The 27,969-nt window shown below is 47.5% G+C and overlaps 2 protein-coding genes across 3 annotated transcripts in view; one reads left to right on the forward strand and one right to left on the reverse strand.

Moving 5' to 3' along the window:
* Positions 1–252: 252 nt before the first annotated feature.
* Positions 253–27,641, reverse strand: LOC108591824 (uncharacterized). Its single transcript, XM_078375429.1, has 8 exons — positions 27,568–27,641; positions 25,008–25,056; positions 24,151–24,897; positions 20,565–20,622; positions 9,727–9,843; positions 1,987–2,075; positions 870–1,216; positions 253–494 (listed from the first exon to the last, which is right to left on the reverse strand). Exons 1-5 carry the CDS (start codon positions 27,639–27,641, stop codon positions 9,830–9,832), a joined length of 942 nt encoding a protein of 313 aa, XP_078231555.1. The 3' UTR covers positions 253–494; positions 870–1,216; positions 1,987–2,075; positions 9,727–9,829.
* Positions 24,421–27,969, forward strand: part of ZNF652 (zinc finger protein 652) — a 74,893-nt gene continuing 71,344 nt past the window's right edge. Inside the window, exon 1 of one of the 2 annotated variants that reach the window (XM_078374238.1) lies at positions 24,421–24,761. The gene's annotated coding sequence lies outside the window, so the exon portion shown is untranslated. The remainder of the gene's footprint in view (positions 24,762–27,969) is intronic. The other variant, XM_017972684.5, reaches the window with a different exon arrangement.

The raw sequence follows: 27,969 nt of genomic DNA on the forward strand, positions 1-27,969 counted from the left end.
TCAGCCTCTCAAAGTGCTGGGATTACAGGTGTAAGCCACCGCATCTGACCTTAAATAATTATTTTTATATTTTGAAGCACAATTGTGGGGGGATTTAATAAAGTGGGATGATTATTCTCCACAATTTATGTCCAGTACTTATGTACTGATTCCATTCCCTGTGTATAAGGTGCTGTACTACACACCATGGAGACACAGAGATGAACGAGACATCACAATGTTGATAATTAAGATACACACAGACACACAACACAAGGTGAGTACCAGGGCTTGAAAGGGTCTGAAGAAAAGGAAGCAGGGGTCCAAGGTGGATGAGGGTCAGGCATAGTCATGGAGGAGATGGCCTCTGGCCTGGGCCTTGAAGGCGATGAGGGTCTTGCCAGGTGGAGGTAGAGGTGCAGGGAATGACAGTCCCAAAGAAGGAGGAAAGTCCCCAAATGGAAAAGCGTGGCATGCGCATGACCATTGGTGAGTACTTCCTTCTGGCTGGCATCCTGAGGGTGAAAGAGAAGAGTGGATTTGGAAAGGTGTATTAGAACCAGATTTCAAATGGCCATGTGCTGGAACACTAGATCCAGAGTTTATCTTCACTGAGCCATGGGGAGCCTTGAAGAGCTTTTGGGCAGGAGAGGTAGTTAACCCAAAAAAGTTAAAAAACAAAACCTAACCTGTCCAGGATTCTATGGTGAGTTAGTTTAAGGCCCAGACTGGACTTGAATCCAGATTTGGATTGACACAACCAAGGCGCCTGGCTGTCACATTGATGAGACACAGATGGGTCTATGGGAAAGTGCTCCAGGCCAGGGGTGGGCACACTGCTTCTCCCAGAAGCACTGGAGCCTGAGTTTCCAAGTAGCTGGGTGTCTTACCCTGCTGCTGGCTTAGGTCTTAGAGCTGAATCTTCCCATGGAAACTGGGTGGTGGACAAGCCAGTGGCTGGACTGTAGTTCTTGGGAACCCAGATGGGTTGGGCTGGGAATGGCAGAGTCTGGGATCACTTCAATAAAATGAAGGGAGAGGAGCCCTTGCGGTGTCCTGGGGTGTGAGGCACACAGGGCGTGGGGCCTTGCATTCCTGGATGGTTGAGACGCCACAGCTGATTATTATCATTATTATTCCTGTTTTGGCTTCTCCGAGCTTTCATCCTGCAGGATTCTGCCTTGCTGGGCCAGCATCACCAACTAGCAAGAGGCGGGGTGGGGCAGGCGTCTCCTGGCTGCAAGAGAACACAGCGTGACTATGGGTTTCTCTCCCAGTGCTGAACTCCTTCCTAACTCTGAAGAATTTTTCAAGGGGAAACTGAGGCGCAGAGGCAGGGAATGATTTGACCAAGTTTTTGTAGCAGAGATTCCTTCCCTCCCCCATCACTTCCCACTCACTAGACCATGCCTGTCCTCAGTTAGGGCAGATCTCACTGGCCTGGAGGGGAGCCAGAGAAGGTGTGGATTCTAGAAGAGAAAACTGGGCTGTAGCCAGGACAGCAGAACTGGTACCCTCTGTGCCAGGCACTGTGGGCACCATGAGGTCAGGCTCCTGGTTTCGCGTCTCTCTGGAGGTTCTGCCATATGGGTGGATCTTCCCCAGCTCCCTGAGGGAAGGCAGCAATGCAGACGTGCAAGAAGCCCAGCTCCCTCCCGTCAGAGGCCAGATTCAGCATCCCAGGATAGGAAAAGCCTGGATCTCTGGATCTCATAAAGATGGGCCAGGCCCAGGGGCAGAGGGCCAGACAATGGCTCAGAGACAGGGAAAGGTGTGTACGTGTGTGCTGTGTGCGCATTTGCTAACACGAGGCTTCCAGTGGTGACATGTCCCTGCCTGCCGAGATGAGATGGGCAGAGAGACTAGAAGGGAATGTGAACAACAGTGTGAGGAGTGGGTGTGAGTGAGTGGAATTCCACAAAGTGCATGGTCCTGGCAGACAGCGCGTACCCCTAGGAAAAGGGAGGTGCAGGCTGCAAGTGGAGACCCAGTTTCCTTCCTCAATACCTGCTGTCCATGTGGAGAGTGGCAACCTTTGGGGACATCTTCTGGCTTCAAGGAGATGTGGGACAACACAGAAGGGTAGACTCAGGAAGCTGGAGGAGACAGGACAGTAACCCCTCTTCAGTGGCCTCCCCAAGCTCTGGCATCATCCAAGCCTCCCAGAGCCACCCAAGCAGCCAAGCATTCATGTATCAATTTATTAAGCAGCTGCTCTGTGCAAGGAGCTGTGCTTGGAGCTGTGGGTGTAGATGCATAAGACATGTCCTCTGCCTTTAGGAAGCTCTCTTTGAAGAAAGACAGACCTTTTTCTTTTTGGCTTCACTTCTACTCTCCACACCATCCAACACCAGACTTCTGGGCTGAGCCCCAAGGCATCTTCTTCCCTGGCCATTTTTGGCCATGACTACACCGGCAACTGCCTCTGCCATCAGATTGCCTGTCAGCTCTCCGAGGTCACACGGGAGCAGTGCTCACCAGAATTCTTGGGTTTCTTGTTCGTTTGTTTTGTTTTTATTTTTATTTTTTTAGAGATGGGGTCTCGCTATGTTGCCCAGGCTGGAGTGTAGTGGCTATTCACGGGCACGATCCCACTACTGATCAGCATGGGAGTTTTGACCTGCTCTGTTTCCAACCTGGGCCAGTTCACCCCTCCTTAGGCAACCTGGTGGTCCCCCGCTCCCGGGTGGTCACCATATTGATGCCAAACTTAGTGCAAACACCCGATCCACATAGCACACTACAGCCCAGAACTCCTGGACTCAAGTGATCCTCCAGCCTCAGCCTCCCGAGTAGCTGGGACTACAGGCACGCACCACTGTGCTGGGCTGTTTTGTGGTTTTTTTTTTGAGACAGAGTCTCGCTCTGTCGCCCAGGCTGGAGTGCAGTAGCATGATCACAGCTCACTGAAGCCTCAACTTCCCAGGCTCCAGTGATCCTCCCCTCCTCAGCCTCTGGAGGAGCTAGGAGCACAGGCACATGCCACCACACTTGGCTAATTTTATTATGTTTATATTTTTGTAGAGACAGGGTTTCCTTATGTTGCCCAGGCTGGTCTCAAACTCCTGGGTTTAAGGGATCCTCTGTCTCAGCCTCCCTAAGTGTTGGGATTACAGGCATGAGCCACCAAGTCTGGCCACTTGCTGGTTTCTTGACACCAACCCAACTGAAACATTCAGCCCTCAGCCATAAAAATTTTCTCTTGAGCTTGCCATGGTGATCAAGCCACTCCAAGACTCACTGTTCATCTGTGATCCTGCTGTCTTCCAGATCAAATACACCTTTCATCCTGTAAAGCCACCACCTGCTTGCCTATTGGTGACGTGAAGAAACTGCAGTGGCTCCTTGTTGCTTATCAGATATAATTTGAACTTTTTGGGCTATTTTCCAGGGCCCTCCCACATGTTTCAAGCTCTTATTATCCCTTCCTGTCCCCAGCACACAAGTGTTTGTAATGTAACTCTCTACATCTGAACAAGAGCGAAGACCTCTTTAAGGTAATCATTTTGATGTTTATAGTTAATTTATTCAACAAACATTTACTGAATAACTGCTAGGTGCCAGGCACTGTGACAGGTACTAAGACAGTTTTGATGGTGATGGTGACTAGGACAAACATGCCTGCTCTGGGGGAGCCCATGAGCTAGCAGGGAGGATAGACACTAATGATAAAAATAAAATGTGTTGGCCGTGTGCAGTGGCTCATACCTGTATTCTCAGCATTTTGGGAGGCTCAGAGGGGTGGATTGCTTGAGGTCAGAAATTTGAGACCAGCCTGGGCAACATGGTGAAATCTCGTCTCTACTAAAAATATAAAACTTAGGCTGGGCACAGTGGCTCATGCCTGTAATCTCAGCACTTTGGGAGGCTGAGGTGGGCAGACTATGTGAGGGCAGAAGTTTAAGACCAGCCTGACCAACATGGTGAAACCTCGTTGCTACAAAAATACAAAAATTAGCTGGGCATGATGGTGGGCGCCTGTAATCCCAGCTACTCGGGAGGCTGAGGCAGGAGAATCGCTTGAACCCAGGAGGTAGAGGTTGCAGTGAGCTGAGATCGAGCCACTGAACTCCAGCCTGGGTGACAGAGAGAGACTCCATCTCAAAAAAAAAACAAAAAAACAAAAAAACCCACAAAAGTTAGCCAGGTGTGATGGTACATACCTGTAGTCCCAGCTAGTCAGGAGGATGAGGCAGGAGAATCACTTGAATCTGGGAGGCAAAGGCTGCAGTGAGCCTAGATCATGATGCTGTACTCCAGACTGGGTGACAGAGTGAGACTCCATCAAAAAAATTAATTACTTATTAATAAAATAGAATGTGGTGAGTTGTCAAATGGGACAATTGTGGGGTTCCTGACAGTCCTGCAGAGCTGCATTTCTACTGTGGCCTCACACATTTTTTTTTCCTGCCTGGGTTCTTCACAGAGCAGAGTGTGCCTTGCTGTGAGAGAGCAGAGATGGCTCCAGGAGGACGGGCATGTGGCAAGACTAAAGGGCAACAGCCCCAGTCTGTTCTTCCCACCTCAGGTGAGGTCTCCCTCTTCCCAAACTCAGTGTCCTCTGGAAGTGACTCAGGAAGCAGGGACAGAATTAAGCACCTACAAATTCCATATAAAAGCAAACCCTTTGGATGATGAAATTATGAAGGGCTGCAAAAAGCACTTCACAATTTCACCGTGTTAGGAAATATTAGCTCCTGCCCTCCCCAGAAAGCAGCTTTTTCTGTCTTGTTGGGTGTGATCCCTTCTGTTGTGACTAAATTGCCCATGACAGGTGGTGCTCCCATGTTTTTGAAGCTTGTCCATGAATGAAGGCTCTAACCCCTCATGCAGTTGTTTGATGTTGAGTCAGTGTTTAAGTATAACTGGCAGAAAAGTCTTCCAACTGTCTCACCAAGATGAGATGCTGCAAATTCCACCCTCTTGCTTGTCTACCACCCTTTGCAGAATGGAGAAACCAAGGGAAAGTTATAAAGTATACTCTACTCTGTAATCCCAGCACTTTGGGAGGCCGAGGCGGGTGGATCATGAGGTCAAGAGATCAAGACCATCCTGGTCAACATGGTGTAACCCCGTCTCTACTAAAAATACAAAAAATTAGCTGGGCATGGTGGTGTGTGCCTGTAATCCCAGCCACTCAGGAGGCCGAGGCAGGAGAATTGCCTGAACCCAGGAGGTGGAGGTTGCGATGAGCCGAGGTGGCGCCATTGCACTCCAGTTTGGGTAACAAGAGCGAAACTCCGTCTCAAAAAATAAAAATAAATAAATAAATAAGGTATACTTTACTAAAAACTCCTATAAAACTGATATAAGTAAAAAGCCACTGGATCTGATGACCTTCACTTTGTCAACATCCTGTATGGACAATTTTTAGAGGATGTGATAGTCAGGGGCAAGAAGACAGAGGGCTTAGGCATGCTTGGGTGCTCTCCAAGGGCCCCTTCCTGAGTGGCATTTCTCCCTACTTGGTGCCTTTGGCACCAAGGCACATGGGGCTGAGGGTACCATTCCTGGTCGTGGAACTGGGAAGGATCGCAAGAAGGCTGGGGCAGAGGGAGGATGTTAATATGCAGCACAGCAGTAAAGCACTCCTTTTTAGGTGTGCTGGGAAAAATGAAACTGACCTGATCTCTAAAGGGAGAAAGGCATTTGAGAAAGAAAATTTTCTTGTTTTTTTTTCTGAGATGGAGTCTTGCTCTGATACCCAGCCTGTAGTGCAGTGTGGTGTGATCTCAGCTCACTGCAACCTCTGCCTCCTGGATTCAAGGGATTCTCCTGCCTCAGCCTCCCAAGTAACTGAGATTACAGGCTCATGCCACCACACCCAGCTAATTTTTTTATACTTTTAGTAGAGATGGGGTTTTGCCATGTTGGCCAGGCAAATATCAAACTCCTGACTTCAGGAGAACCGCCCACCTCAGCCTCCCAAAGTGTTGGTATTACAGGCATGAACCATGGTGCCCAGCCAAGAAAGAAAATTTTCAAAGGCTGCTGCCTAAAGTTTGTGGATGTTTCCTAAATCAAAGGGCAACTCCCTACATGGAAAAGAGTCCTTTCCTCTCTCCCTCGCTTTTGTTTTTCTTTCCTCCCTCCCTCCCTTCCCTCCATCTTTCCTCTGGCTTTCTTGCTTTCCTCCAGAGTCTAAAACAGTGAGTCCCTGCAGAAGGATGTCTTTGTTCTTGCTGGAGTCCACAGCCTGGAACGCCCTTTCCCTTTTCTCTTCCAGGTACAATCTTACCATCCTTTTAGCTAAAATCCAAAGTCCTTTATGCTACATTTCCCATCCAGATGAGCTCTGGCTGAACTCTCCTTTCTCCGAATTTCCCATTTAAATCCACTAAATTATGTGGCTTGATATGATTACATAATGTCTCATGTTCTCCAGCTGTGTAACGTAGTACATGAGTCTTGTCTCCCCAACCAGGTTGTAAACGTCTAGAGAGCAGAGCCCAGGCCTTACATCTGGGAGTCCCTCAGAACACTGAGCGCAGGGCTGGGTGTGTAACAGGCCTTTATTGAGACCTTCATTTGCCTTTTGCTTCTCGTTAAACATCAGAGAATTCATACTGGAGAAAACATTTATAAGTGTAATAAGTGTGCATAAGCCTTTATTGGGGTGGAGTGGAGTAATCATATTCTACAACATCAGAGAATTCCTACTGGAAAGGAACCCTGTGTCTGGCTATGGGAGAGCCCTCAGGGGGAATCTGGAGGCTTAGAAGGTACGCCTTACCCAATACCATGGAACTCAATGACTTGAATGTTGTGACTATGGGGAAACCTTCACTCAAGATGAGATCCAGCATCAGCAAGCACCTTAGAGAGGTGAAACTATGAATCTAAAGAATGTGAGATGGCTAGGCATAGCAGTGTATGCCTGTAATCCCAACACTTTGAGAAGCCAAAGTGGGCAGATTATTTGAGCTCAGGAGTTTGAGATCAGCCTGTGAAACATAGTGGGACCCTGTCTCTACAAAGAATTAAAAAAAAAAAAAAAAGCTGTGCATGGTGGTGTGTGCCTGTGGTCCCAGCTACTTGGGAGGCTGAGGTGGGAGATCACTTGAGCCCAGGAGGTCAAGGGTCAAGGCTGCAATGAGCCATGATTGCACCACAGCACTCCAGCCGGGGCAACAGAGCAAGACTCTGTCTCAAAAAGAATGTGAGAAAGCCTCCTCTAAGATCTTCACCATCTAACACTAGAGAATTCACCTGAGAGCAAAGAACAGTGCTAGATGCTGGGGATACAATGGGGTGCAAAGCAGACACAGGACCTGTCTTGGTGAAGCTTGTCTCTAGATCCATTTCCCAAAGTGACTGATACTGGGAGAGGAAGCATTATAGACCATGAGTACAACTGAAATATTACAGGCCAGAGATGGTGGCTCATGCCTGCAGTTCTAGCACTTTGGGAGGCTGAGATGGGAGGATTGCTTAAGGCTGGGAGTTCTAGACCAGCCTAGGCAACATAGTAAGTCCCCGTCAGAAAGAAAGAGAGAGAGAGAGAGAGAAAAGAAAGAAATATTACAAAACTTTGGCCAGGTGTGGTGGCTCACACCTGTAATCCCAGCACTTTGGGAGGCCGAGGTAGGCAGATCACTTGAAGTCAGGAGTTCAAGACCAGCCTGGCCAATATGGTAAAACCCTGTCTCTACCAAAAATACAAAAATTAGCCAGCTGTGGTGGCACGTGCATGTAATCCTAGCTATTTCAGGTGGCTGAGGCATGAGAATCACTTGAACTTGGGAAGTGGAAGTTGCAGTGAGCTGACATTGCACCATTGCATCCAGCCTGGGCAACAGAGCGAGATCCTATTTCAAAAAAAATTAAGAAAATAAAAGAAATGTTATCTGGCCAGGCATGGTGGCTCACGCCTGTAATCCCAGCACTTTGGGAGGCCAAGATGGGCAGATCACCTGAGGTCGAGAGTTCCAGACCAGCGCAACCAACATGGAGAAACCCTGTCTCTACTAAAAACACAAAATTAGCCAGGTGTGGTGGCGCAGGCCTGTAATCCCAGCTGCTTGGGAGGCTGAGGCAGGAGAATCTCCTGAACCCAGGAGGCAGAGGTTGTGGTGAGCTGAGATCACATTGCACTGCAACCTGGGACACAAGAGCAAAACTCCATCTCAAAAAAAAGAAGAAGAAATATTACAAAACTTTGATAAGGGCCTTTTTCTTTTTTGAACCTGAAACACTTCCATGTCTGATTTCCTTTGTCCCTGTGTCTTAGTAGAGAAGAGCAGGGATGGTTGACCCAATGCATGTTACTGCTGGAGAGGTGGAGCTGGAGGGGCTGCATCTCCAGTCCAGGGCAGGCTGGTAGGCAGGGTAAGAACTCTAGTCCGTGGGGACCTTTATTTGATGAGCTGAGGACCATGGCGGGTGCTAAGGGAGACCAAAGGTGAAAAGGGTGGTCCCAGCCCCTCACGTAACTTACAGTCCAGGGAGGAAATGAGCAGCTCCTTAAACTACAGGACTTGCTTTAAATGGAATGGACATAAAACACACGGAGGCACAGGAAAAAGAGGCCTAAGTCCCTTTAGGGGAAGTAGGAAAGGCTTTACAGAGGAGGTATTGTTTGAGCTGAGATGTAAAGGATGAGGAGTTTGCCAGATAAACAAGTAAGGAGAGGGTGTTCCAGGTGGAAGAAACAGCACAGGCAAAGGCATGGAAGTAAGAAAGGGCATGGCCTATTAAGGATGCTGGAGGAGTTCCACATGCAAAGCCCCAGGGGAGTGGGTGGGGAGACAGGCTAGCCAGGCTGCTAGGCCAGGGCCAGATAGCATAAGGCCCTTGAGTGCTTTGCAAAGCAGTTCAGATTTCCCTGTAAGCAATGGGGAACCAAATTCATATCTTAGAGCCACTATAACAAACTACCATAAATGAAGTGGCTTAAAACAACCCCAATCCATTACCTTCCAGTCTGGTCTAAAGTCAACCTGTGGGCAGGTTTTAAGCCACTTCTAGGGCCACTCGCATTTCTTGGCTCCTGTCCTTCCACCTTCAAAGCCAGCAGTCACATCACTCTAACCACTGCTTCCGTAGTCACAGCTCTGAAGCTCTGGCCTCCCTCTTCTAGGGACTCTTGTAGTTACATTGGGCCCATCGATAATCCAGGATAATCTCTGCATCTCAAGATCTTTAACTTAATCACATCCGCAAAGTCCCTTTTGTTATGTAAAGTGAATATTCACGGGTTCCAGAGATTAGGATATGGACATCCTTGGGGGCCATTCTTCTGCTCATCACAGGAGCCACTGTGATGTGAATTCTGAGCAGGAGCATAATGTGACTGAATTGGGGTGTTAGGTTAAAAGAAAAGGTTTAGAAATCTGACTACCTGGGTTCAGGCCACTTAAGAGCTATGTGACCTTGTATCATTGACTTTTTTTTTTTTTTTTTTGAGACAAAGTCTTGCTCTGTCACCCAGGCTGGAGTGCAGTGGTATGATCTTGGCTCGCTGCAACTTCCGCTGCCCAGGCTCAAGCAATTCTCCTGCCTCAACCTCCTGAGTAGCTGGGATTACAGGCGTGTACCATTATGCCCAGCTAATTTTTGTATTTTTTTAGTAGAGACAGAGTTTTACCATGTTGGCCAGGTTGGTTTCAAACTCCTGCCCTCATGATCTGCCTGTCTCGGCCCTCCAAAGTGCTGGGATTACAGCATGAGCCATCAAGCCCGGCTGTATCATTGACTTTTTAATTTCTCTGTGCCTCGGTTTCCATACTATAAAATAAGGATACCTACCTTAAAGGGTAGTTGAAAGGATTATATGGGATAACACAGGTCAAACACTTAGGACAGCAAAAAGTACTCAATAAATTAGGAGCGTCTTGGTCCTCAGTAAGTGCTAAGAACGATGACCTGGTCAGAAAAAGACATGCATAATTAATGCCATTTATAAACAGAACATAGCTTCCCTAGGGGGCCCATCAGCTAGATAGGGAGGGAGGTATCCAAGCTACAGGGGATTCTCTGGCACACAGAAAGCCCGCAGTCCCTCTGAATGGCCACACTGCTCAGTGCAACACATCTGCTTCCTCTCTCTCTCTCTCACTCTCTCTCTCTCTCTCTTCTTCCTTCCCTCTCAAGAGATAGAGTCTCAGGCTGGGCGCAGTGGCTCAAGCCTGTAATCCTAGCACTTTGGGAGGCCGGGGTGGGTGAATCACCTGAGGTCAGGAGATTGAGACCAGCCTGGCCAACATGATGAAACCCCGTCTCTACTCAAAATACAAAAAATTAGTTGGGCATGGTGGTAGGCACCTGTAATCCCAGCTACTCAGGCGCCTACAATCCCAGCTACTCAGGAGGCAATGGTGTGATCACAGTTCACTACAGCCTCCATCTTCCAGGCTCCTAGTACTCAATAAATTAGGAGCATCTTGGTCCTATTGAGATCGCGCCATTGCACTCTAGCCTAGGCAACAAGAGCGAAACTCCAGCTCAAAAAAAAGAGATGGCGTCTCACCTTGTCACCCATGCTGGAGTGCAGTGGTGTGATCACAGCTCACTACAGCCTCCATCTTCCAGGCTCAGCTGATCGTCTTACCTCAGTCTCCAGAGTAGCTGGGATTACAGGTGCATGCTACCATGCTGGCTATTTTTTTGGTACCTTTTGTAGAAATTTTTTTGTAGGGGTGGGGCCTTGCTATGTTGCCCAGGCTGTTCTCAAACTCCTGGACTCAAGCAATCTTCCTGCCTCAGCCTCCCAAAGTGCTAGGATTACAGGCATGAGCGTTGTGCCTGGACCCTACTTCCTCTCTGTTGGCATAGAGAAATAAGGTTCAGAAGCTGCTCATCTGTTCCCACTTTATGGTGGGATTCTGTCTGGGTGTTGGATAACATTAAAGAATAGATGGTATTTTGTTTTAGGCTTTCTTTCTTGAGGTCTCTGAAATAACTGTTTAATTTGACATGGAAGACAGTTAAAGACTTGCCAACGTCTTACCAGCACCTAGTGCTTATCAGAGTCAGCGGGCACCTGGTTTGGGATCCCTTGCTTCCCTAATATATTATACCTCCTCTCTCTCCATTTCCTAGTACTCATGAACCTGACGCTAGCAGAGTGTCTTTCTCTCTCCTGTTGATTTTTTTCCTCTGGAGAACTCCCAAAGAGTAGATACGGATCTCCTAGCAGTGGGCCTTCAAGAAAGTGTAGTAGGCTGTTCTTCTTTTTTTGAGACAGAGTCTTTCTGTCCCCCAGGCTGGAGTGCAGTGGTAAGATCTCAGCCCACTGCAACTTCTGCCTCCTGGGCTCAAGTGATTCTTCTGTCTCAGCCTCCCAAGTAGTTGGGACTATAGTCACGTGCCACCATGCCTGGCTAATTTTTAAAATTTGTAGTAAAGACAGGGTTTCACCATGTTGGCCAGGCTGGTCTTGCACTCCTGACCTCAGGTGATCCACCCACCTAAACCTCCCATTGCTGGGATTGCAGGCATGAGCCACCACGCCCAGCCGTAGGCTGTTCTTCTTGTTTTTTTGTTTTTTTTTTTTTTGGTTTGGTTTGGTTTTGACACAGGGTCACCCAGGCTGGAGTGCAGTGGCACAATCTTGGCTCACTGCAACCTCCACGTCCCAGGCTCAAGGAATCCTCCCACCTCAGCCTCCCAAGTCGCCTGGACTAATAAGTAAGTGTCACCAGTCCTGGCTATTTTTTTTTTTTTTAATTTTTTGTGGAGATGGGGTCTTGTGATGTTGCCCAGACTGGTGTTGAACTTCTGGGCCCAAGCAATTCATTGCCTCAGCCTCCCAAAGTGCAGGGATTGCAGGCATGAGCCATTTCGCCCCGCCATTAGGCTGATTAGGCTGTTCTTACATTGCTATAAAGAAATACCTGAGACTGGATAACATATAAAGAAAAGAGTTTGATTGGTTCACAGTTCTGCAGGCTGTACAGGAAGCATGGCAACAGCATCTGCTACTCTTCTAGGGAGGCCTCAGGGAGCTTTTACTCATTGTAGGTGAAGTGGGAGCAGGCATGTCCACATGGCATAAGAGCAAGACAGCAAGTGATGGGGGTGGTGAGTACCACATACTTTGAAACAACCAGATCGAGAGAACTCACTACGGCGAGGACAGCACTAAGCCATGAGGGATCTGCTCCCATGACCCAATACCTCCCATCAGGCTCCACTTCCAATACTGGGGATTATATCTGAATGTGAGATCTGGAGAGGACATCTAAACTAGATCAGTAAGGTTTCCAGATAAAACACAGAACACCTTGTTAAATTTGAATTTCAGATAAACAGTGAATAATTTTAGTATAGGTTGAGTATCCCTTATTCAAATGCTTGGAACCAGAAGTGTTTTAGATTTCAGATTATTTTGTTAGGGATACTTAACCTGTATAAATATGTCCCAAATATTACTATACGTTGAGTACTACTTTGTTAACCAGATTATTTGATTAACAAGAACACTCCATTCCCTAACTTCACCAAATAACACTTTACTGTATGTTCTCTGATGCAATCTATAAGGGAGATTGTTATTCAAGTCCTGAAAGTTCCAGTACCTTCTTACAGATGACTTTGTAGTAATACAGGTAAGAGAAGGAAGGGCTAGGGGAGGGGCCTAAGGTCAGAAGTGGGGGCTGTTCCCTCTTATTTCATAACACAGACCCTTCTGCTGCCCAGCGCTGAGATTTAGATAGGCTTAGCTCCTGCTCTAGATCTCACCTGCCCCTTTGCCCCTTTATTAAAGGACAGCATCATGCTTCCCCCTACCATGACCTAAGGACGACCAGGAGACCCATTCTGCTTAAGTGCGTTGAGGTTTTGTTCTGCTTAAGTGCACTGAGGTTTTGTTATTGTTTAAAAAAAAGGTGTTGCCCAGGTGCCGTGGCTCATGCCTGTAATCCCAACACTTTGGGAAGCCAAGGTGGGAGAATTGCTTGAGTCCGTGGAGTTCAAGACCAGCCTGGGCAACACAGTGAGACCACCATCTCTACAGAAAATTTTAAAATTCATTTGAGGTCAGAAGTTTGAGACCAGCCTGGCCAACATGGTAAAACCCCAACTCTATTAAAAAAATACAAAAATTAGCTGGGTGTCATGGCACATGCCTGTAGTCCCAGCTACTCAGCAGGCTCAGGCAGGAAAATTGCTTGAATCCAGGAGATGGAAGTTGCAGTGAGTCAAGATCGTGGCACTGTACTCCAGCCTCAGTGACAGAGCAAGACTCTGTCTCAAAAAGAAAAGAAAATTTAAAAATTACCCAGACATGGTGGCACAGGCCTGTAGTCCCAGCTACTCCGGAGGCTGAAGCAGGAGGATCACTTGAGCCTGGAAGGTCGAGGCTGCAGTGAACTGTGATTGCGCCACTGTACTCCAGCCTGAGTGTCAGAGCACGACTCTAAAATGAAGTAAAAAATAAATGAAGCTGCTATACAATACATGTTCTATATTGCTGCCTTTGATATTTGACTAGAATAATGAGGATGACTCTCCCATCTACCAGATGTGAATACAAAGTCTGTCTTTGGATTGGTGCATATCTAACAATTTGTAGTAATCACTGCTATGATTAACTCTGCAAGGCCAGACACTATTGGCACTAAAGTTTGCTAAAGGCTTTTGAAGCAACCTCCATCCCATGTGATTGCCCCAATCTAAGAAAACTCCTTTTTTTACTTCCCTCAAGTCTTTGCTCTAAATTTCCCTTCTTGGTCCACCGGGGCAGATACCTGATGTCTTGCCCTGTCTCTAGTGAAAGCTAAGCCAATCAGGGCCTTGCCATATAGTATCAAGGGTATTTCCAGGCCATTTTCCACTGCAGCATATTGTTCAGCCTGGTGCTCTCAGGTGGGGTTTGGATTTTCTTTCTTTTTGACAGAGTCTCGCTTTGTTGACCAGACTAGAGTGTAGTGGCATAATCTTGGCTCACTGCAACCTCTGCCTGCCAGGTTCAAGCGATTCTTGTGCCTCAGCCTCCTGAGTAGCTGGGACTACAGGCGTGAACCACCACTCCTGGCTAATTTTTATATTTTTAGTAGAGACGGGGGTTTCACCATGTTGGCCAGGCTGGTCTTGAACTCCTGGCCTCAAATTCCTGGCCTCAAGTGATCCACTTGCCTTGGCCTCCCAAAGTGCTGAGATTATAGGCATGAGCCATCGCACCTGGCTGAGTTTTCAACATCAAAGTTGTGTGGACATCTTATGGTGGCGATTTCTGTACCCACTTCATTTAAGCGTCGTTTCTGAGACTTTAGATAATGCAAAAGATTATAACAGTTTATGCTGCCCTAATGGAACTCTGGATTTTATCCCTGTGTAAATGAACTAACCCAGCTAGCCAAAGGCAGCAGGCCCAGCAGACTGGCCACAGGACACCAGTTCAGTCCTCAGGTGCGCAAGGATTGTCTGTGTCTGCTTGCACCAACATTTACTTTTTAGGAAAAGGTGGCCCTCAGGGGCCAGGGGAATTAATGACTTAATGCCTACAATCTCTAGGAACAACTTTCTCCAGATAAGGTCTCATTATCTTTAATTGTTATTATTATTGTTATTAACCCAACTCCTATGAAAAGCTGCCACAACTTTGTTAATGACCTCAAGTAAGGGGTTTAATTAATACCTCCTCTGAGTGCTGAGGCCTCAGGCCCCATGTTACCGCCCCCACACCCAGGCTCCACCTCCTCTGAGCTCCACCCATAGGTCTTCTCCAGCCCCAGATCCTTCCATTCCCTACTTGAGCTGCTACAGCGTTTTCACATCTGCCAACCACTCCCCTTCCCATTCCAACCCCCTGGCTTCCCCTCCCCCAAAATCTCACCCACCCCTCACATACTTCTATTTGAACTTCCCTTCTTTTTTCCGCAGTTACCTAGTCCCCCTAAAGAGTTCTCAAGAGCTAAGTCTTTGGGAGATCATCAAAGCAAAGAGTGGGTCCCCTGAGCTCCGCATTTCCCCCTTGCAAGCCCCCTTTCCCTGCACTGCTTCCCAGTACTTCCATCCCATCTCATCTCCAAGAAACCCGCAGGGATTGTTCCTCAGGTGGCGAGGCCAGTTGGGTTGGTTGGCTGGTTTAGGGTTACAGAGCTTGGCACTAACTCCCAGGCCCATGCAGCTGCCTACTTTAATTAATGAATTCCAATTTTTTTAAAAAAACATCTCAATTGGACCTCAGTGCATGCCTCTGGGGCATATGTCACATCAATTACAGACAACAATTAAGCTTGCTGCCTAAAAGGATCTGTGAATCTCTTTAAAGACTCAAATGCAATTCGGGCCTCACTGCCTTAGATCCTTAGATCACTCTATTGGAGACAGAGCTTGAGGCAGAACCCCCAAAGGATGAATTGGGCTGCCACAGTCTGCTCTGAGATAGGAGGATCCGAGGCTATTCTCTGGCTGCAGGTCTTTGCCCACATTCCCTGACCCCAGGGTTCCTTTCTACCTTTGCTTAGGTATCCAGGATGCCAAGCTACTGCAGGTGGATGGTGGCCTCACTTCTCGGAGATAAGACCAATTTCCCTCAAATTCAGAAGTCTACCTCTTTACTGTCCTACCTGGCCCTCCTGCATGGATAAGGATGAATCTCAGGCCCTCTAATAATACGATGGGTATTGAGTTGACGTGTCCTTTTTCCAGCAGTAGAATGGTATATACAGGATATAAGTTTTCATCCCAGTGGTTTGAATTAGGGAAATGGTTAAAGATGTTGCTCAGGGGCAGAGATGATCTCTTTTCTTTTCCTTTTTTTTTTTTAAGATGGAGTTTCACTCTTGTTTTCCAGGCTGGAGTGCAATGAATCGATCTTGGCTAACTGCAACATCCGCCTTCTGGGTTCAAGCAATTCTTCTGCCTCAGTCTCCTGAGTAGCTGGGACTCTAGGTGCATGCCACCATGCCTGGCTAATTTTTATTTTTTATTTTTAGTAGAGACAGGAGTTCAAGTGATCCACCTGCCTCACCTTCCCAAAGTGCTGGGATTATAGGCGTGAGCCACTGCACATGGCCCAGAGATGATTTCTTAATAGTCCATTTTCATTTGTGTTACACTTCGTAGCTGCTCAGGGAAGGTTTACGGATTGCTGAAGACAAGGAGGGGAGAGTTTGCATGCAGTTACAAATATTTTTCCACGTGCAAAGCAAGTAGGCAGAGATGGAACTGGCCCAAAACCTTAGTCTTATTAACATTGCTCTCTACTCAACTGGAATTTAAAAAATATTAGTAGACGAGGTAAACATGCCTTTCCTTATCTATTTAACTCAGTTATTTATTGTATATGTGAGTTGACACTAAATCACTTTGTCCTTTTATGTTTGCCAGAATCGTGGCTGTTCATTTGAGTCCACACTTTCAGAGGGCAGAGACCACATCTGCTTGATTTGCTTTGTATGGTATCCAGCAAAGGGCTGCAGTATGGTGTCAAAGGGCTGGACTTGGACCTTGGAGACCTACGTTTTAGTTCTGGCTATGTGGCCCTTAAAATCCAGACTGCATTTTTATTTGCTGTTAAAAAAAACAAAACAAAAAAACAGCAAGGGGCCAGGTGCAGTGGCTCACTCATGCCTGTAATCCCTAGCACTTTGGGAGGCTGAGGCAGGCAGATCGCTTGAGCCTAGGAATTCAAGACTAGCCTGGGCAACATAGCAAAACTCTGTCTCTACTAAAAATACAAAAAAACTGAAGGGGAGGACCTTCCTGAACCTGGGGAGGTCGAGGCTGCAGTAAGCTGTGATTATGTCACTGGATTTCAGTTTGGGAAAGTGAGACCCCATCTCACAAAAATAAAATAAAATAAAAAGCAAGGAGTCATATCTCCCGGTACTTTGGGAGGTTGAAACAGGAGGCTAGCTTGAGCTAGGAGTTGGAGATTAGTCTGGTCAACATAGTGAGACCTCATCTGTACTAAAAATAAAAGTAATTAGTCAGATGTAGTGGTGTGTGCCTGTAGTCGCAGCTACTTGGGAGGCTAAGGTGGGACCACTTGAGCCCAAAAGGTCAAGGCTGCAGTGAGCTATGATCATGCCACTACATTCCAGCTCGAGGAACAGAGCAAGACCCTGTGTCAAAAAAACAAAAAAAAAGGGAAAAACACCAAAACCAAACACTGGAAAACAGTGGGAAAAACATTTCTGTCCTTCCTCCCTCTCAGGATTGAGAGAAGGATTAAATGAAGTCATGCAGAAGAAAGATGTGTAGAAATTGCCACATAAATATGGTTTTTTATTTTTTTTGAGACCGAGTTTTGCTCTTGTTACCCAGGCTGGAGTGCAATGGCGCAATCTCGGCTCACCGCAACCTTCTGCCTCCTGGGTTCGGGCAATTCTCCTGCCTCAGCCTCCTGAGTAGCTGGGATTACAGGCATGCGCCACCACACCTGCCTAATTTTATATTTTTAGTAGAGGCAGAGTTTCTCCATGTTGGTCAGGCTGGTCTCAAACTCCCAACCTCAGGTGATCCACCCGCCTCGGCCTCCCAAAGTGTTGGGATTACAGGTGTGAGCCACTGCGCCCAGCCTAAAATGCATTTTGATGTTAACACCAGAGTAGTCAAAATTCAAATTCTGTGTTGTTTCAAATAGAGAAGCTGACCTACAGAGGCCAGAGCTGCTGGCTGCAGTCCAGGATCCAGGATTCAATGCAATGCCCACTGTCAGGACATGGGGGCAGTATTAGGGTAGAAGAAAGCTCTAGCTAAAACTATACCTTAGACCTAAGTGATACTGCCGATAGCCTCCTTATCACTATAGCTGCACTCATATATCTGGCCTCTTAGTACGTACTCTTGTTCTTCTAGGCATCCTGACATTTCTTATTTAATCAATTCATTTTTTTTTTTGAGGCAGAGTTTTGCTCTTGTTGCCCGCGCTGGAGTACAGTGGCATGATCTCAGCTCACTGCAACCTCTGCCTCCTGGATTCAAGCGATTCTCCTGTCTCAGCCTCCCGGGGTAGCTGGAATTACAGGTGCCTACCACTACGCCTGGCCAATTTTTTGTATTTTTAGTAGAGACGGGGTTTTACCATGTTGGCCAGGTGGGTCTTGAACTCCTGACCTCAGGCGATCTGCCCGCCTTGGCCTCCCAGAGTGCTGGGATTACAGGTGTGAGTCACTGTGCCCAGCCAAGAGATGGGGTTTCATCAGGTTGGCCAGGCTGGTCTTGAACTCGTGACCTCAGGTGATCCACCCACCTTGGCCTCCCAAAATGCTGGGATTACAGGCATGAGCCACTGTGCCTGGCCCTGGCATTTATTTTAACTATTCATTAAAATTCAAATAGGGCTGGTGGGAGGTGGAGGGGGCATAGAGTGAAGGCTCCCATGACCCATATCTCTTTAAGAATGAACATATACATGGCCGGGCACAGTGGCTCACGCCTATAATCCCAGCACTTTGGGAGGCTGAGGTGGGTGGATCATGAGGTCAAGAGATCGAGACCATCCTGGTCAACAAGGTGAAACCCCGTCTCTACTAAAAATACAAAAATTAGTTGGGCATGGTGGCATGCGCCTGTAATCCCAGCTACTCAGGAGGCTGAGGGAGGAGAATTGCTTGAACCCAGGAGGCAGAGGTTGCGGTGAGCCAAGATCGCACCATTGCACTCCAGCCTGGGTAACAAGAGCAAAACTCCGTCTCAGAACAAAAAACGAAAAACAAACAAACAAAAAGAATGAACATATACATACACTTGTGTATGCGTGTATGTACATATACAAGCCTTGTGATGAAAAGCCAAAAATCCAGCTGAGCTGTCTCTGGATACTGGCAGTTAGAGATATGAGAAAAAGTGAGCAAAACCTTGACATCTAGGACAACTTTATTCTTTCTGTAAAAGAGGCAGTTTCCCATAGGAAGGGCTTAGAGATGACCATTGGATAGTAATTCTTAGGAAAGGAATGAAATTGCAATGTATTAATGAACATAATCAAGTCTCTAGGGTACAATCCTGGGTATCAGATATGGAGGACCCTAACAGCCATATAATCTCCCCCCACCATTTTTTTGAGATGGAGTCTTACTGTGTCACCCAGCCTTCAGGCTGGAGTACAGTGGCACGATCTTGGCTCACTACAACCTCCACCTCCCACCAGGTTTAAGCAATTCTCTTGCCGCAGCTGCCTCAGAGTAGCTGGGACGACAGGCATAGGCCACCATGCCTGGCTAATTTTTGTATTTTTAGTAGAGATGGGGTTTCACCATGTTGGCCAGCTGGTCTCGAGCTCTTGACCTCAGGTCATCCACCTGCCTTGGCCTCCCAAAGTGCTGGGATTACAGGCATGAGCTGCTGCTGCACCTGGCCAATCCCCACTTTTTATGAAGCCTAAATGGTGAAATGATTGAGCAAAGGTCACATATGAGAACCTAGGAGGCCATGACCAGGGCTCTGGCTCCAAGTCTGGTGCTGTAGGATGGGATATTAGTTAATGGGTAAGTAAGGAGCCATGGCCACTGCCCCTATCTAAGCACAGGTGGTAAAAACTATTATTCAATGGAGGTGCACCCCTAGGAATTTAGGAAGTGAGGAAATGCAATGAGCAGGGAGCTTATATCAAGTCATCTTGTTCACCTGACCAGGAATCGGATATCTCTGCTGCTGTTTAAATTAAATGTGTGAAGGTTTTAAGAATTCTCAACATGTACAAACTTTTAAATAATAATTTTAAGTTAAAAAACAGGTTCTGGGCAGGGCACGATGGCTCACACCTGTAATCCCAGCAGTTTGGGAGGCCTAGGTGGACAGATCACCTGAGGTTGGGCGTTTGAGACCAGCCTGACCAATATGGTGAAACCCTGTCTCTACTAAAAATACAAAATTAGACAGGTGTGGTGGCGCATGCCTGTAATCCCAGCTATTCAGGAGGCTGAGGCAGAAGAATTGCTTGAACCCAGGAGGTAGAGGTTGCAGTGAGCCAAGATTGCATCATTGCACTCCAGCCTGGGCAACAAGACTGAAACTCTGTCTCAGATAGATAAATAAATAAATAAATAAATAAATAAATAAATAAATAAATAAATAAATAAAAGGTTCTGGCCAGGTGCAGTGGTTCACACCTGTAATCCCAGTACTTTGGGAGGCTAAGACCAACAGATTGCTTGAGCTCTGGAGTTCAAAACCAGCATGGCCAACATAGCAAAACCCCATCTCTACAAAAAATTACAAAAAGTAGTTAGGCATAGTGGCATGCACCTGTGGTCCCAGCTACTCATGAGGCTGAGGTGGGAAGATTGCATGAGCCCAGGAGGTTGAGACTATGGTGAGCCATGATCATGCCTCTGCACTCCAGCATGGGTGACAGAGGAAGACCCCGTCTCAGAAAACAAGAAACAGGTTCTGCAGCTTTCTGCCCACTGCCTTAATGAATAAAAGTTAGTAAAGAACTATCCAAGGACGGGAAACCAGGATGACAGAAGCCTGATCTTCCAATCAGGTCAGATGTGGGAGCTAAATGTTGTCTGCAATGACTGCCAGGCTGCAGTGTCAGCAGCTGAACAAGGGAGGCAATGGAACTAGCCCTCTTGTGATCTGTCAAGTGGTAACACTCGTTGGCAGCCCTCTCCCTGGGACTGATGTGTTAGGGGGAAGAGGTAAAGGAGGGCAGGCAGAGGAACTGAAATCTCCAAAAGGGACCTTACCAGCCCTGAGGCCCAAGACCCTCCAAAGCAGCAGATCACAGGGGCAAGTCCCAGGCTTCTGGGGAGAGAAAGAAAGAAGAAAAAAAAAACATTAAATAAAGGAGATGGAGAAGTGAACTGAATATTAGAATTATTTTCTGTCACATGCTAAGGGCACCTGTTTTCACTCCATGGGAATAAATCGCAGATTCTCAGAGTGGGCTTGTCAAATCCTCTGAAAGACCAGCAGGCTGGGAGTCAGGGAACATGGGCTTGCTTTGGTTCCATTGTTTACTGGGCTGGGTGACTTTGCCTGAGCCATTAATCATTCCTTGGCCTGAATTTCCTTCACTGGGAATAATACCTGTCCTGTCTGCCTTGGAGGGTTGTTGGAAGATCTGATGATATATGGACATAAGGCCTGCCATGGTGGCTCATGCCTGTAATCCCAGCACTTTGGGAGGCTGAGGTGGGCAGATCACCTGAGGTCAGGAGCTCAAGACCAGCCTGACCAACATGGTGAAACCCCGTCTCTATTAAAAATACAAAAATTAGCTGGGCGTGGTGGTATGCATCTGTAATCCCAGCTAGTCAGTAGGCTGAGGCAGGAGAATTGTTTGAACCAGGGAGGCAGAGGTTAAAATGAGCTGAGATCATGCCACTGCACTGCAACAAGAGGGTGACAAGAGCAAGATTTTTTTCTCACACACGCAAAGAAGAATTAATGAACATAATCTCCCTGCAAAAACCATAAAGCACTCTTAACATGGAAGATCATATTATTACTATTGTAGTTACTAGGATCCCTTCAGAGAGTTGGCCTGTGGCTGGAGAGTCACAGACACTGGAGAAGCCACCTCGATCATTAGGCATCACTCTGCACACCCCTCTTCCAAGCTGGATAGCTCTGACTAGAAGAGGGTGGGGAATGGATCAAATGTCTAAGAAGGCAAAACAAGACATCGACCTCAGTGAGACGTCCCAGGCTCACCAGCCCCTGTGGATGCCATGTTCTTTCTTACATTGAATCTGTCTTTCCTTTTATTACTATACTTATTTCCTCCTGTTCTACCTGAAGATTTTTCTCTCCACCTGCTGAAATATGATATTGTTTTTAGTGTTTATCCACTGAAAAAACTCATTATTGAAAAACATGACCCAAAGGTGCCAAAATTATCCCTGGAGTCCAGAGTCCAAGTATAACAAAAGTCAAGCATCTGTTTTTGGAAGGGGCCCAGGACAGAGTCAGCTCTTGGACCCCCTTTGCTTATAAAGTTTCAGTCTTTTCCCTAAACTTGTCCCAGACTCAGGTCATCTTACTCTCTGCAGGATTTTGGGTCATGGGAGTGGGGTGCTTGTTGGAGTCTATTTTGTGTTGCTGTAACAGAATACCACAGACTGGGTAATTTTAAAAGAATAGAAATTTATTTTTTACAGTTCTGGAGGCTGGAAATCCAGTATCAAGGTGCCCTCATCTGGCGTGGTTGTTCTTGCTACATCATCCCCTAGCAGAAGGCAGGAGGGCAGAAGAGTGCATGAGAGAGCAACAGAGCAAAGGGGTCCAAACTTGATTCTATAATAAACCTACTTTTGGCTGGAGAGAGGTGGCAGGAAAAAACAAAAACAAAAACAAAAAAAAGGAAAAAAAGATAAGCCTACTTTTGAGATAACTAACCCACTGTTTATTTTTTTAATTTAATTTTTTTTTTTTTTTTTGAGAGAGAGACTCACTCTGTCACCGAGGCTGGAGTGCCATGGTGCTATCTTGGCTCACTGCAACCTTCACCTCCCAGGTTCAAGCAGTTCTTATGCCTTAGCCTCCTGAGTAGCTAGAATAACAGGTACATGCCACCATGCTCAGCTAATTTTTTTTTTTTTGTATTTTTAGTAGAGATGGGGTTTCACCATGTTGGCCAGGCTGGTCTCAAACTTCTGGCCTCAAGTGATCTGCCTGCCTCAGCTGCCCAAAGTGCTGGGATTACAGGCATGAGCCACTGTAATCTCCAGCCTGGAGATAACTAACCCACTGTTTATGATATTAATCCATTCATGAGGGCAGAGCCCTCATGACCTAATAACCTCTTATTAGGCCCCAGCTTCCAACACTTTTGCATTGGGATTAAGTTTCCAACATGTGAACTTTGGGGGACACATATAAACCACAGCAGTGCTATTTTAGGGAAAAGTAGCTGCATGTGTATTGAAAATGTCAGCCAGGTATGGAGGCTCACACCTGTAATACCATCACTTTGGGAGGTTGAGGTAGAAGGACTGCTTGAGCCCAAGAGTTTGATACCAGCCTGGGCAACATACAGAGACCTTGTCTCTACAAAATGTAAAAATGATCCAGGTGTGCAGCACACTCCTATAGTCCCAGCTACTCCAGAGGCTGAGGTGGGAGGCTCATGTGAGCGTGGGAGAGGAGGCTGCAGTGAGCCATGATCATGCTGCTGCGATCCAGCCTGGGTAATACAGTGAGACCTTGTCTCAAAAAAGAAAAAAAGGCTGGGCGCGGTGGCTCAAGCCTGTAATCCCAGCACTTTGGGAGGCCGAGGCGGGTGGATCACGAGGTTGAGAGATCGAGACCAACCTGGTCAACATGGTGAAACCCCGTCTCTACTAAAATACAAAAAATTAGCTGGGCATGGTGGCGCGTGCCTGTAATCCCGGCTACTTAGGAGGCTGAGGCAGGAGAATTGCCTGAACGCAGGGGGCGGAGGTTGCGGTGAGCCGAGATCGCGCCATTGCACTCCAGCCTGGGTAACAAGAGCGAAACTCCGTCTCAAAAAAAAAAAAAAGAAAGAAAATGTTTTTGTGCTATTGGGGTCAGCCTTAGTGCAAGAACATAAGTTAAGTGTGTTTTTAATAATTGAAGGAGCTCCAATTAAGATAGGATTTGGACAACTTCGGGGAAGTTTGGTTTACGGTGGGAAAGGGGACCCTGACCTCAGAGTTGCTGTCTTGGGTCTTTTCCATCCCAGGCCTTCACTTTGCCAGGTTCATTTCCTCTCCCTGTACCCTAAGCACTTTCGATTTCGGACACTCTCTCTTGGCTCTGAACTCGGATAAATGCTACCTTGTTAGCTAATAGTACCACTGATTATATTAATGAGTAATAGCTAATTAGTCATAATACTGTAATACAATGGAGGCTTCCTTTACCTCAGCAGCTCTAGGTCTCAAGCACACACATCCCCTTCCCTATTCCTGGCTACAAGACAGGTGAGGCTCTAAATCTGTTTTTCTGAGCACCCTGGCAATCTCTAAACTGTTCCAGTTGTTAACGGTCCCATTTATAGGGCGAATGACCACTGCTGCTACTATGCTGCCAATCTGATTTCTGTCTTCCATCACTCCCACTGCCCTTCAGGAACACGGAGGTCAGCACTCGTCAAGTTTTTATTCAAAGTCTCTTTTACTTCCAAATCTCACGTCGACCCACTTTTCTACTTTGGTCCCTTTCTTCACTTTACGTTTCCCCCATCCTTATCTGCGCCTATTTCGTGGAACTGCTACAGCCCCCCGCCCTGTTCGCTTGAGCTTCCTTTCAGCAACCACGCCCCCCGACCCACAGAGAGCGCCGCGCATGCGCAGCTCTCGCCTTTACCTGGGCGTCCGGGAGTGGGCGGAGTAGGAGAGGGCGGGGGTGGCGCGGGGAGCCGGCGGTTATCTGGGCTGCTGAGCGCTCACAAAGTGGCAGGAGGCCGAAAAGGTGCGCCCGGGCCGGCCCGAGGGCTGCGCATGCGCGCCGCCGCTCCCAGAGGCCGGGATGCCGAGGGGGCGGGCGGAGGGAGGTGTCGGGATCCCTGTTGGGCGGGGGGGGCGGCCAAGGGAAGGGACCGCGCGCGCGGGTGCGCGCGCGCGCGTCCTCGCTGTCGCTCTCCTCTCTCCCTGCCCCCTCCGGCACACACATCCACACACGCACACCCCCACCCCTGCCGCCCGCCCCGCGCTGCCCGCCCCGCCGGCCCCGCTCGCCCTCGCGCGCTCGGAAGGGAGTCGCGAGACGTCGGAGCGACGGCCACGTAGCGCTGCGGCGGCGACGGCAGCAACCGAGGCCGAGTCTGAGGAGCGGCCCTGAGAACAGACGTTGGGCAGGGGGGAGGGGCCGGCCCAGCCGGCGGTTGTGACTCGAGCGCTGCGGCTGCAGGCCCCCGCCGCAGGGATGGACCGCCGAGGCGGCGGCCGGGGCGGCGGAGGCGGAGGCGGCCGGCCCGGGTGAGTAAGGGCCCCTTCCCCCACGCACTCGCCACCGCAGCGGCGGCGCCCCCGGCAGCCCTTCCTCTCCCGAGCCCGCCGGGCCGGCCCGGACTCCGGGGGCCGGCGTAACCCTTCGCCGAGGCAGTTGCGTGCGCTAGGCCGGAGCAGCCCCCATCCGGCAGGGAGGCCCCGGGCGCTGAGCTCCTCGGGCACCTAGGTTGGGCCGGGGGCGCCCGGTTCCTGGCCTTTCGCGCCCTCCCTCACCGACCCGGGCTTGGCTGCAGTTTTGCAGCGGATCCGCTCGCCCCGAGGCCTGAGGGGAGGTTGGGTTGGCACGGGTTAGCGGGCCGAGAGGAGGTTTGCACCGGTCCTCCTGCGAGCGTTCTCCTGCCCTGCAGCTGGTGGCTTGCACCCACTGCCTCCTCCGCCCTGCGGTTGCACCCAAACCTCCAACCCCTGGGAGTATTGTGCCACCAGCAGATAAAATGCATCTGATGTACACCCGCCACCGGCAGCCCCACGCTCACCCCAGTGGGTATTGCAGACCTTTCTCCACCCCCACCTCCTCCTCCCCTCCAATCAGGCTCTGCTGAAGATTCTTAGATCCGAGACACCAAGGGTAGTGAAACCCCCGTTACATCTCCACGTAACATGTTCATTGTCCAGGGATGTCTCCTGTGGAAATGATAAATACCCCTGCCTCACCTCGAAGTCTGTCTTCAGGATTCGAGACCTTCTCTGAAAAGGTCCAGCTTTGATCACATCTAGTGCATCCCTCCCCCACAACACACAGACACACTCATACACTCACTTCCTGATTGCGGAGCAGCCCCTGTCACCGCGGATCCATTGTCAGAAATGGCTTGTGCCAATCAAAGGAATGTGTTTGTGCCTTTGGAGAAGGGTGCTTTCTACATCCACGTTCTCGGGGTGTTCCTGCGTGAGTCTGTCTTTGCCCCCCGATTGTCCCGTGTTCAAGCATCATTATCATAGTGTTTCTCTTATATGCATCTCCCGTGGACCCTCAGGAACACCTGAGTAATGCTTTTTTCCTAGTTAATTAGATATGGTGTGTGCGAGTTTCACCTATTTTGTTGCAATGTTTGGCATCTATGATGAAGGCATAGTGTATTTGTAGGGTAGTATTCAGGAAAGAATGTTTGTTTTTCCCCAAGAGGATGGCCAGGCCCATATTGTTCTGGGAATGGCAACTAGCACATGCTTTGTTGACAACATGTGTGTGCTTAGGGGACTGAGGAGCTGCTGTTGCTGGGATGTGCGGTGTCTGAGCTGAATACAGGTGACGTTGCCGAGTGGATGGAGCTGCTTTGTGAGTGGGGCTTGACACTGATTGTCAGTGGTAGCAGGCAGCTTGGTTGTTTGTATCAGGACCATCCACAGTATTCAGATAGATACTATCTTTAGTATAATTTTGTTTAAACTATTCACTAAGTTTTAGTGATCCTGGAACTGTCTTCTTCAGGGATTGGTAATCTTTGTTTGGGGTCATGGAAGGCTTTAGAGCCGTCTTCTCCATTAAATAGACACATAATTTTGTATGCCACTAAGTCAACTTGAAGCTGGTCCTGGGACTTCAGGTTAAGATCTATGTTATGCAAAAGTGAAAGGAACCTGAGTTGTGTGTTTTGTTTAGTTGGTTAGTTTTTTTTAAAGGATTAGAGTTGTCCGGCCCTGAGCAATAAACAGCAAAGTAGCTTATGCATGTAACCTTGTGTTTTGTTCTTTGAATGGGATAAATTAGGTATTTTAAAATTATTTCCTTGTCTTCTTGTAAAAAGGAAATGTATGTGAGAGTCTTTCAGAAAAAGTTAAAACTAGAGTCAAAATAATTTTTTTTGACTTGATCAATTGGTAATGTATGTTCCTGAAACCAGATTCTAAATGTTGCCAATTTCAACAGCAAAGTCCAAGGTCTTTTTTATAATGCCTGTACTGAATCTTTATGTGTTGGTTGAAGTTGATCTGATCTCTTAAAAGAAGGCTATATCATTCTTGTAGTGGTGTACCTGCCCCATACAAAGGATTTTTTCCCCCAACTTTGTTAACTGTGATTTCGTGTCTTAATGGCGATAGTGCCATCAAAATAATTCGTTTTGAAATTTTGTTTTAAGGGAAGGATTTTAATTGTAGTTAGGGAATTCAGCCTCCGTATTTGGAATCTGGAACTGAGGATGAACTTTGCGCCATACTATTAATAAGCAGGTGATAAATATCAGCTATTTTTGTTTAAATTGCTCTGCACCCAGCTTTTGCCTTTTGGTTGTATTGCAATCAAGAGATATTTATTCCAGCTTGTGATGGTGGTGGAATTGGTAGTAACTTTAAGCATGGTCCTGGCTCTCTAGGAGCTTATGATTCTGACATTATTTTTCATTTAAAGAATCCTTTGAGATCTTAATATTTTTCACACACACCATATCTGAGAAGCTAAGGAATTTATGATATTAACTGGCACTTTGGAAGGCAAGGGAGCCTTGAAATATTGCATGGAACCTGTTTCATACATCTGAAGAATAGCATTTATAAGTTTGAAAGCATGCTGAAGTTGCAAATATTGCGTTTTTTATTATCTCATAAACAGGCTGGCAGTGCTGTATATTACAAGTTATATTTTTTGTTCATGTCCCGCCTCAAGTTTTATTGTCAGAAATCTTTTGCCTATCCTAAACCCAAACCATTTCAAAGTTGCAAATAGGTTATTTTTCTTTGCAAATACTTTGTAGTATACTGACCATTAAAATCTCAGAGGACAGTGTGCTTCCGTGATTTAGTATTGCGGAACCTCTTCTAACCAGACACTTACCTAAACACCCACACACCATAGAGCAGCTGATCTAAACACCCACACACCATAGAGCAGCTGATGGTATAATACATAGGGCTGTGAGAACAGCATTCCTTCCCTGCCAGATTCAGAACTTGGATGCTGAAAAACAATTGCACAGCAGTGAAACACTTAAGGAGTAGTGGTGCCAGCAGCTCACTCTCATTAATACAAACAGCTTGCTTTGGTTTCTCCAACACTCTTCTTCAGACACCCTTCCCTTAGGAGGTTTCAGATCAGCAGCTCCTACTCAAGGGAAGCAGCACCTACTTTCTGCAACTGTGGTCCCAAGATCTGATTCGTGATACCCAGAGCTGTTTCCATTTTTGTTCTAAGTATGGGAAGTAATCTCGTAGTGTGGTAAGAAAATACTTTTAAAGT

The sequence above is a fragment of the Callithrix jacchus genome, chromosome 5 (genome assembly GCF_049354715.1).
Source record: "Callithrix jacchus isolate 240 chromosome 5, calJac240_pri, whole genome shotgun sequence".
Lineage (NCBI taxonomy): Eukaryota > Metazoa > Chordata > Mammalia > Primates > Cebidae > Callithrix > Callithrix jacchus.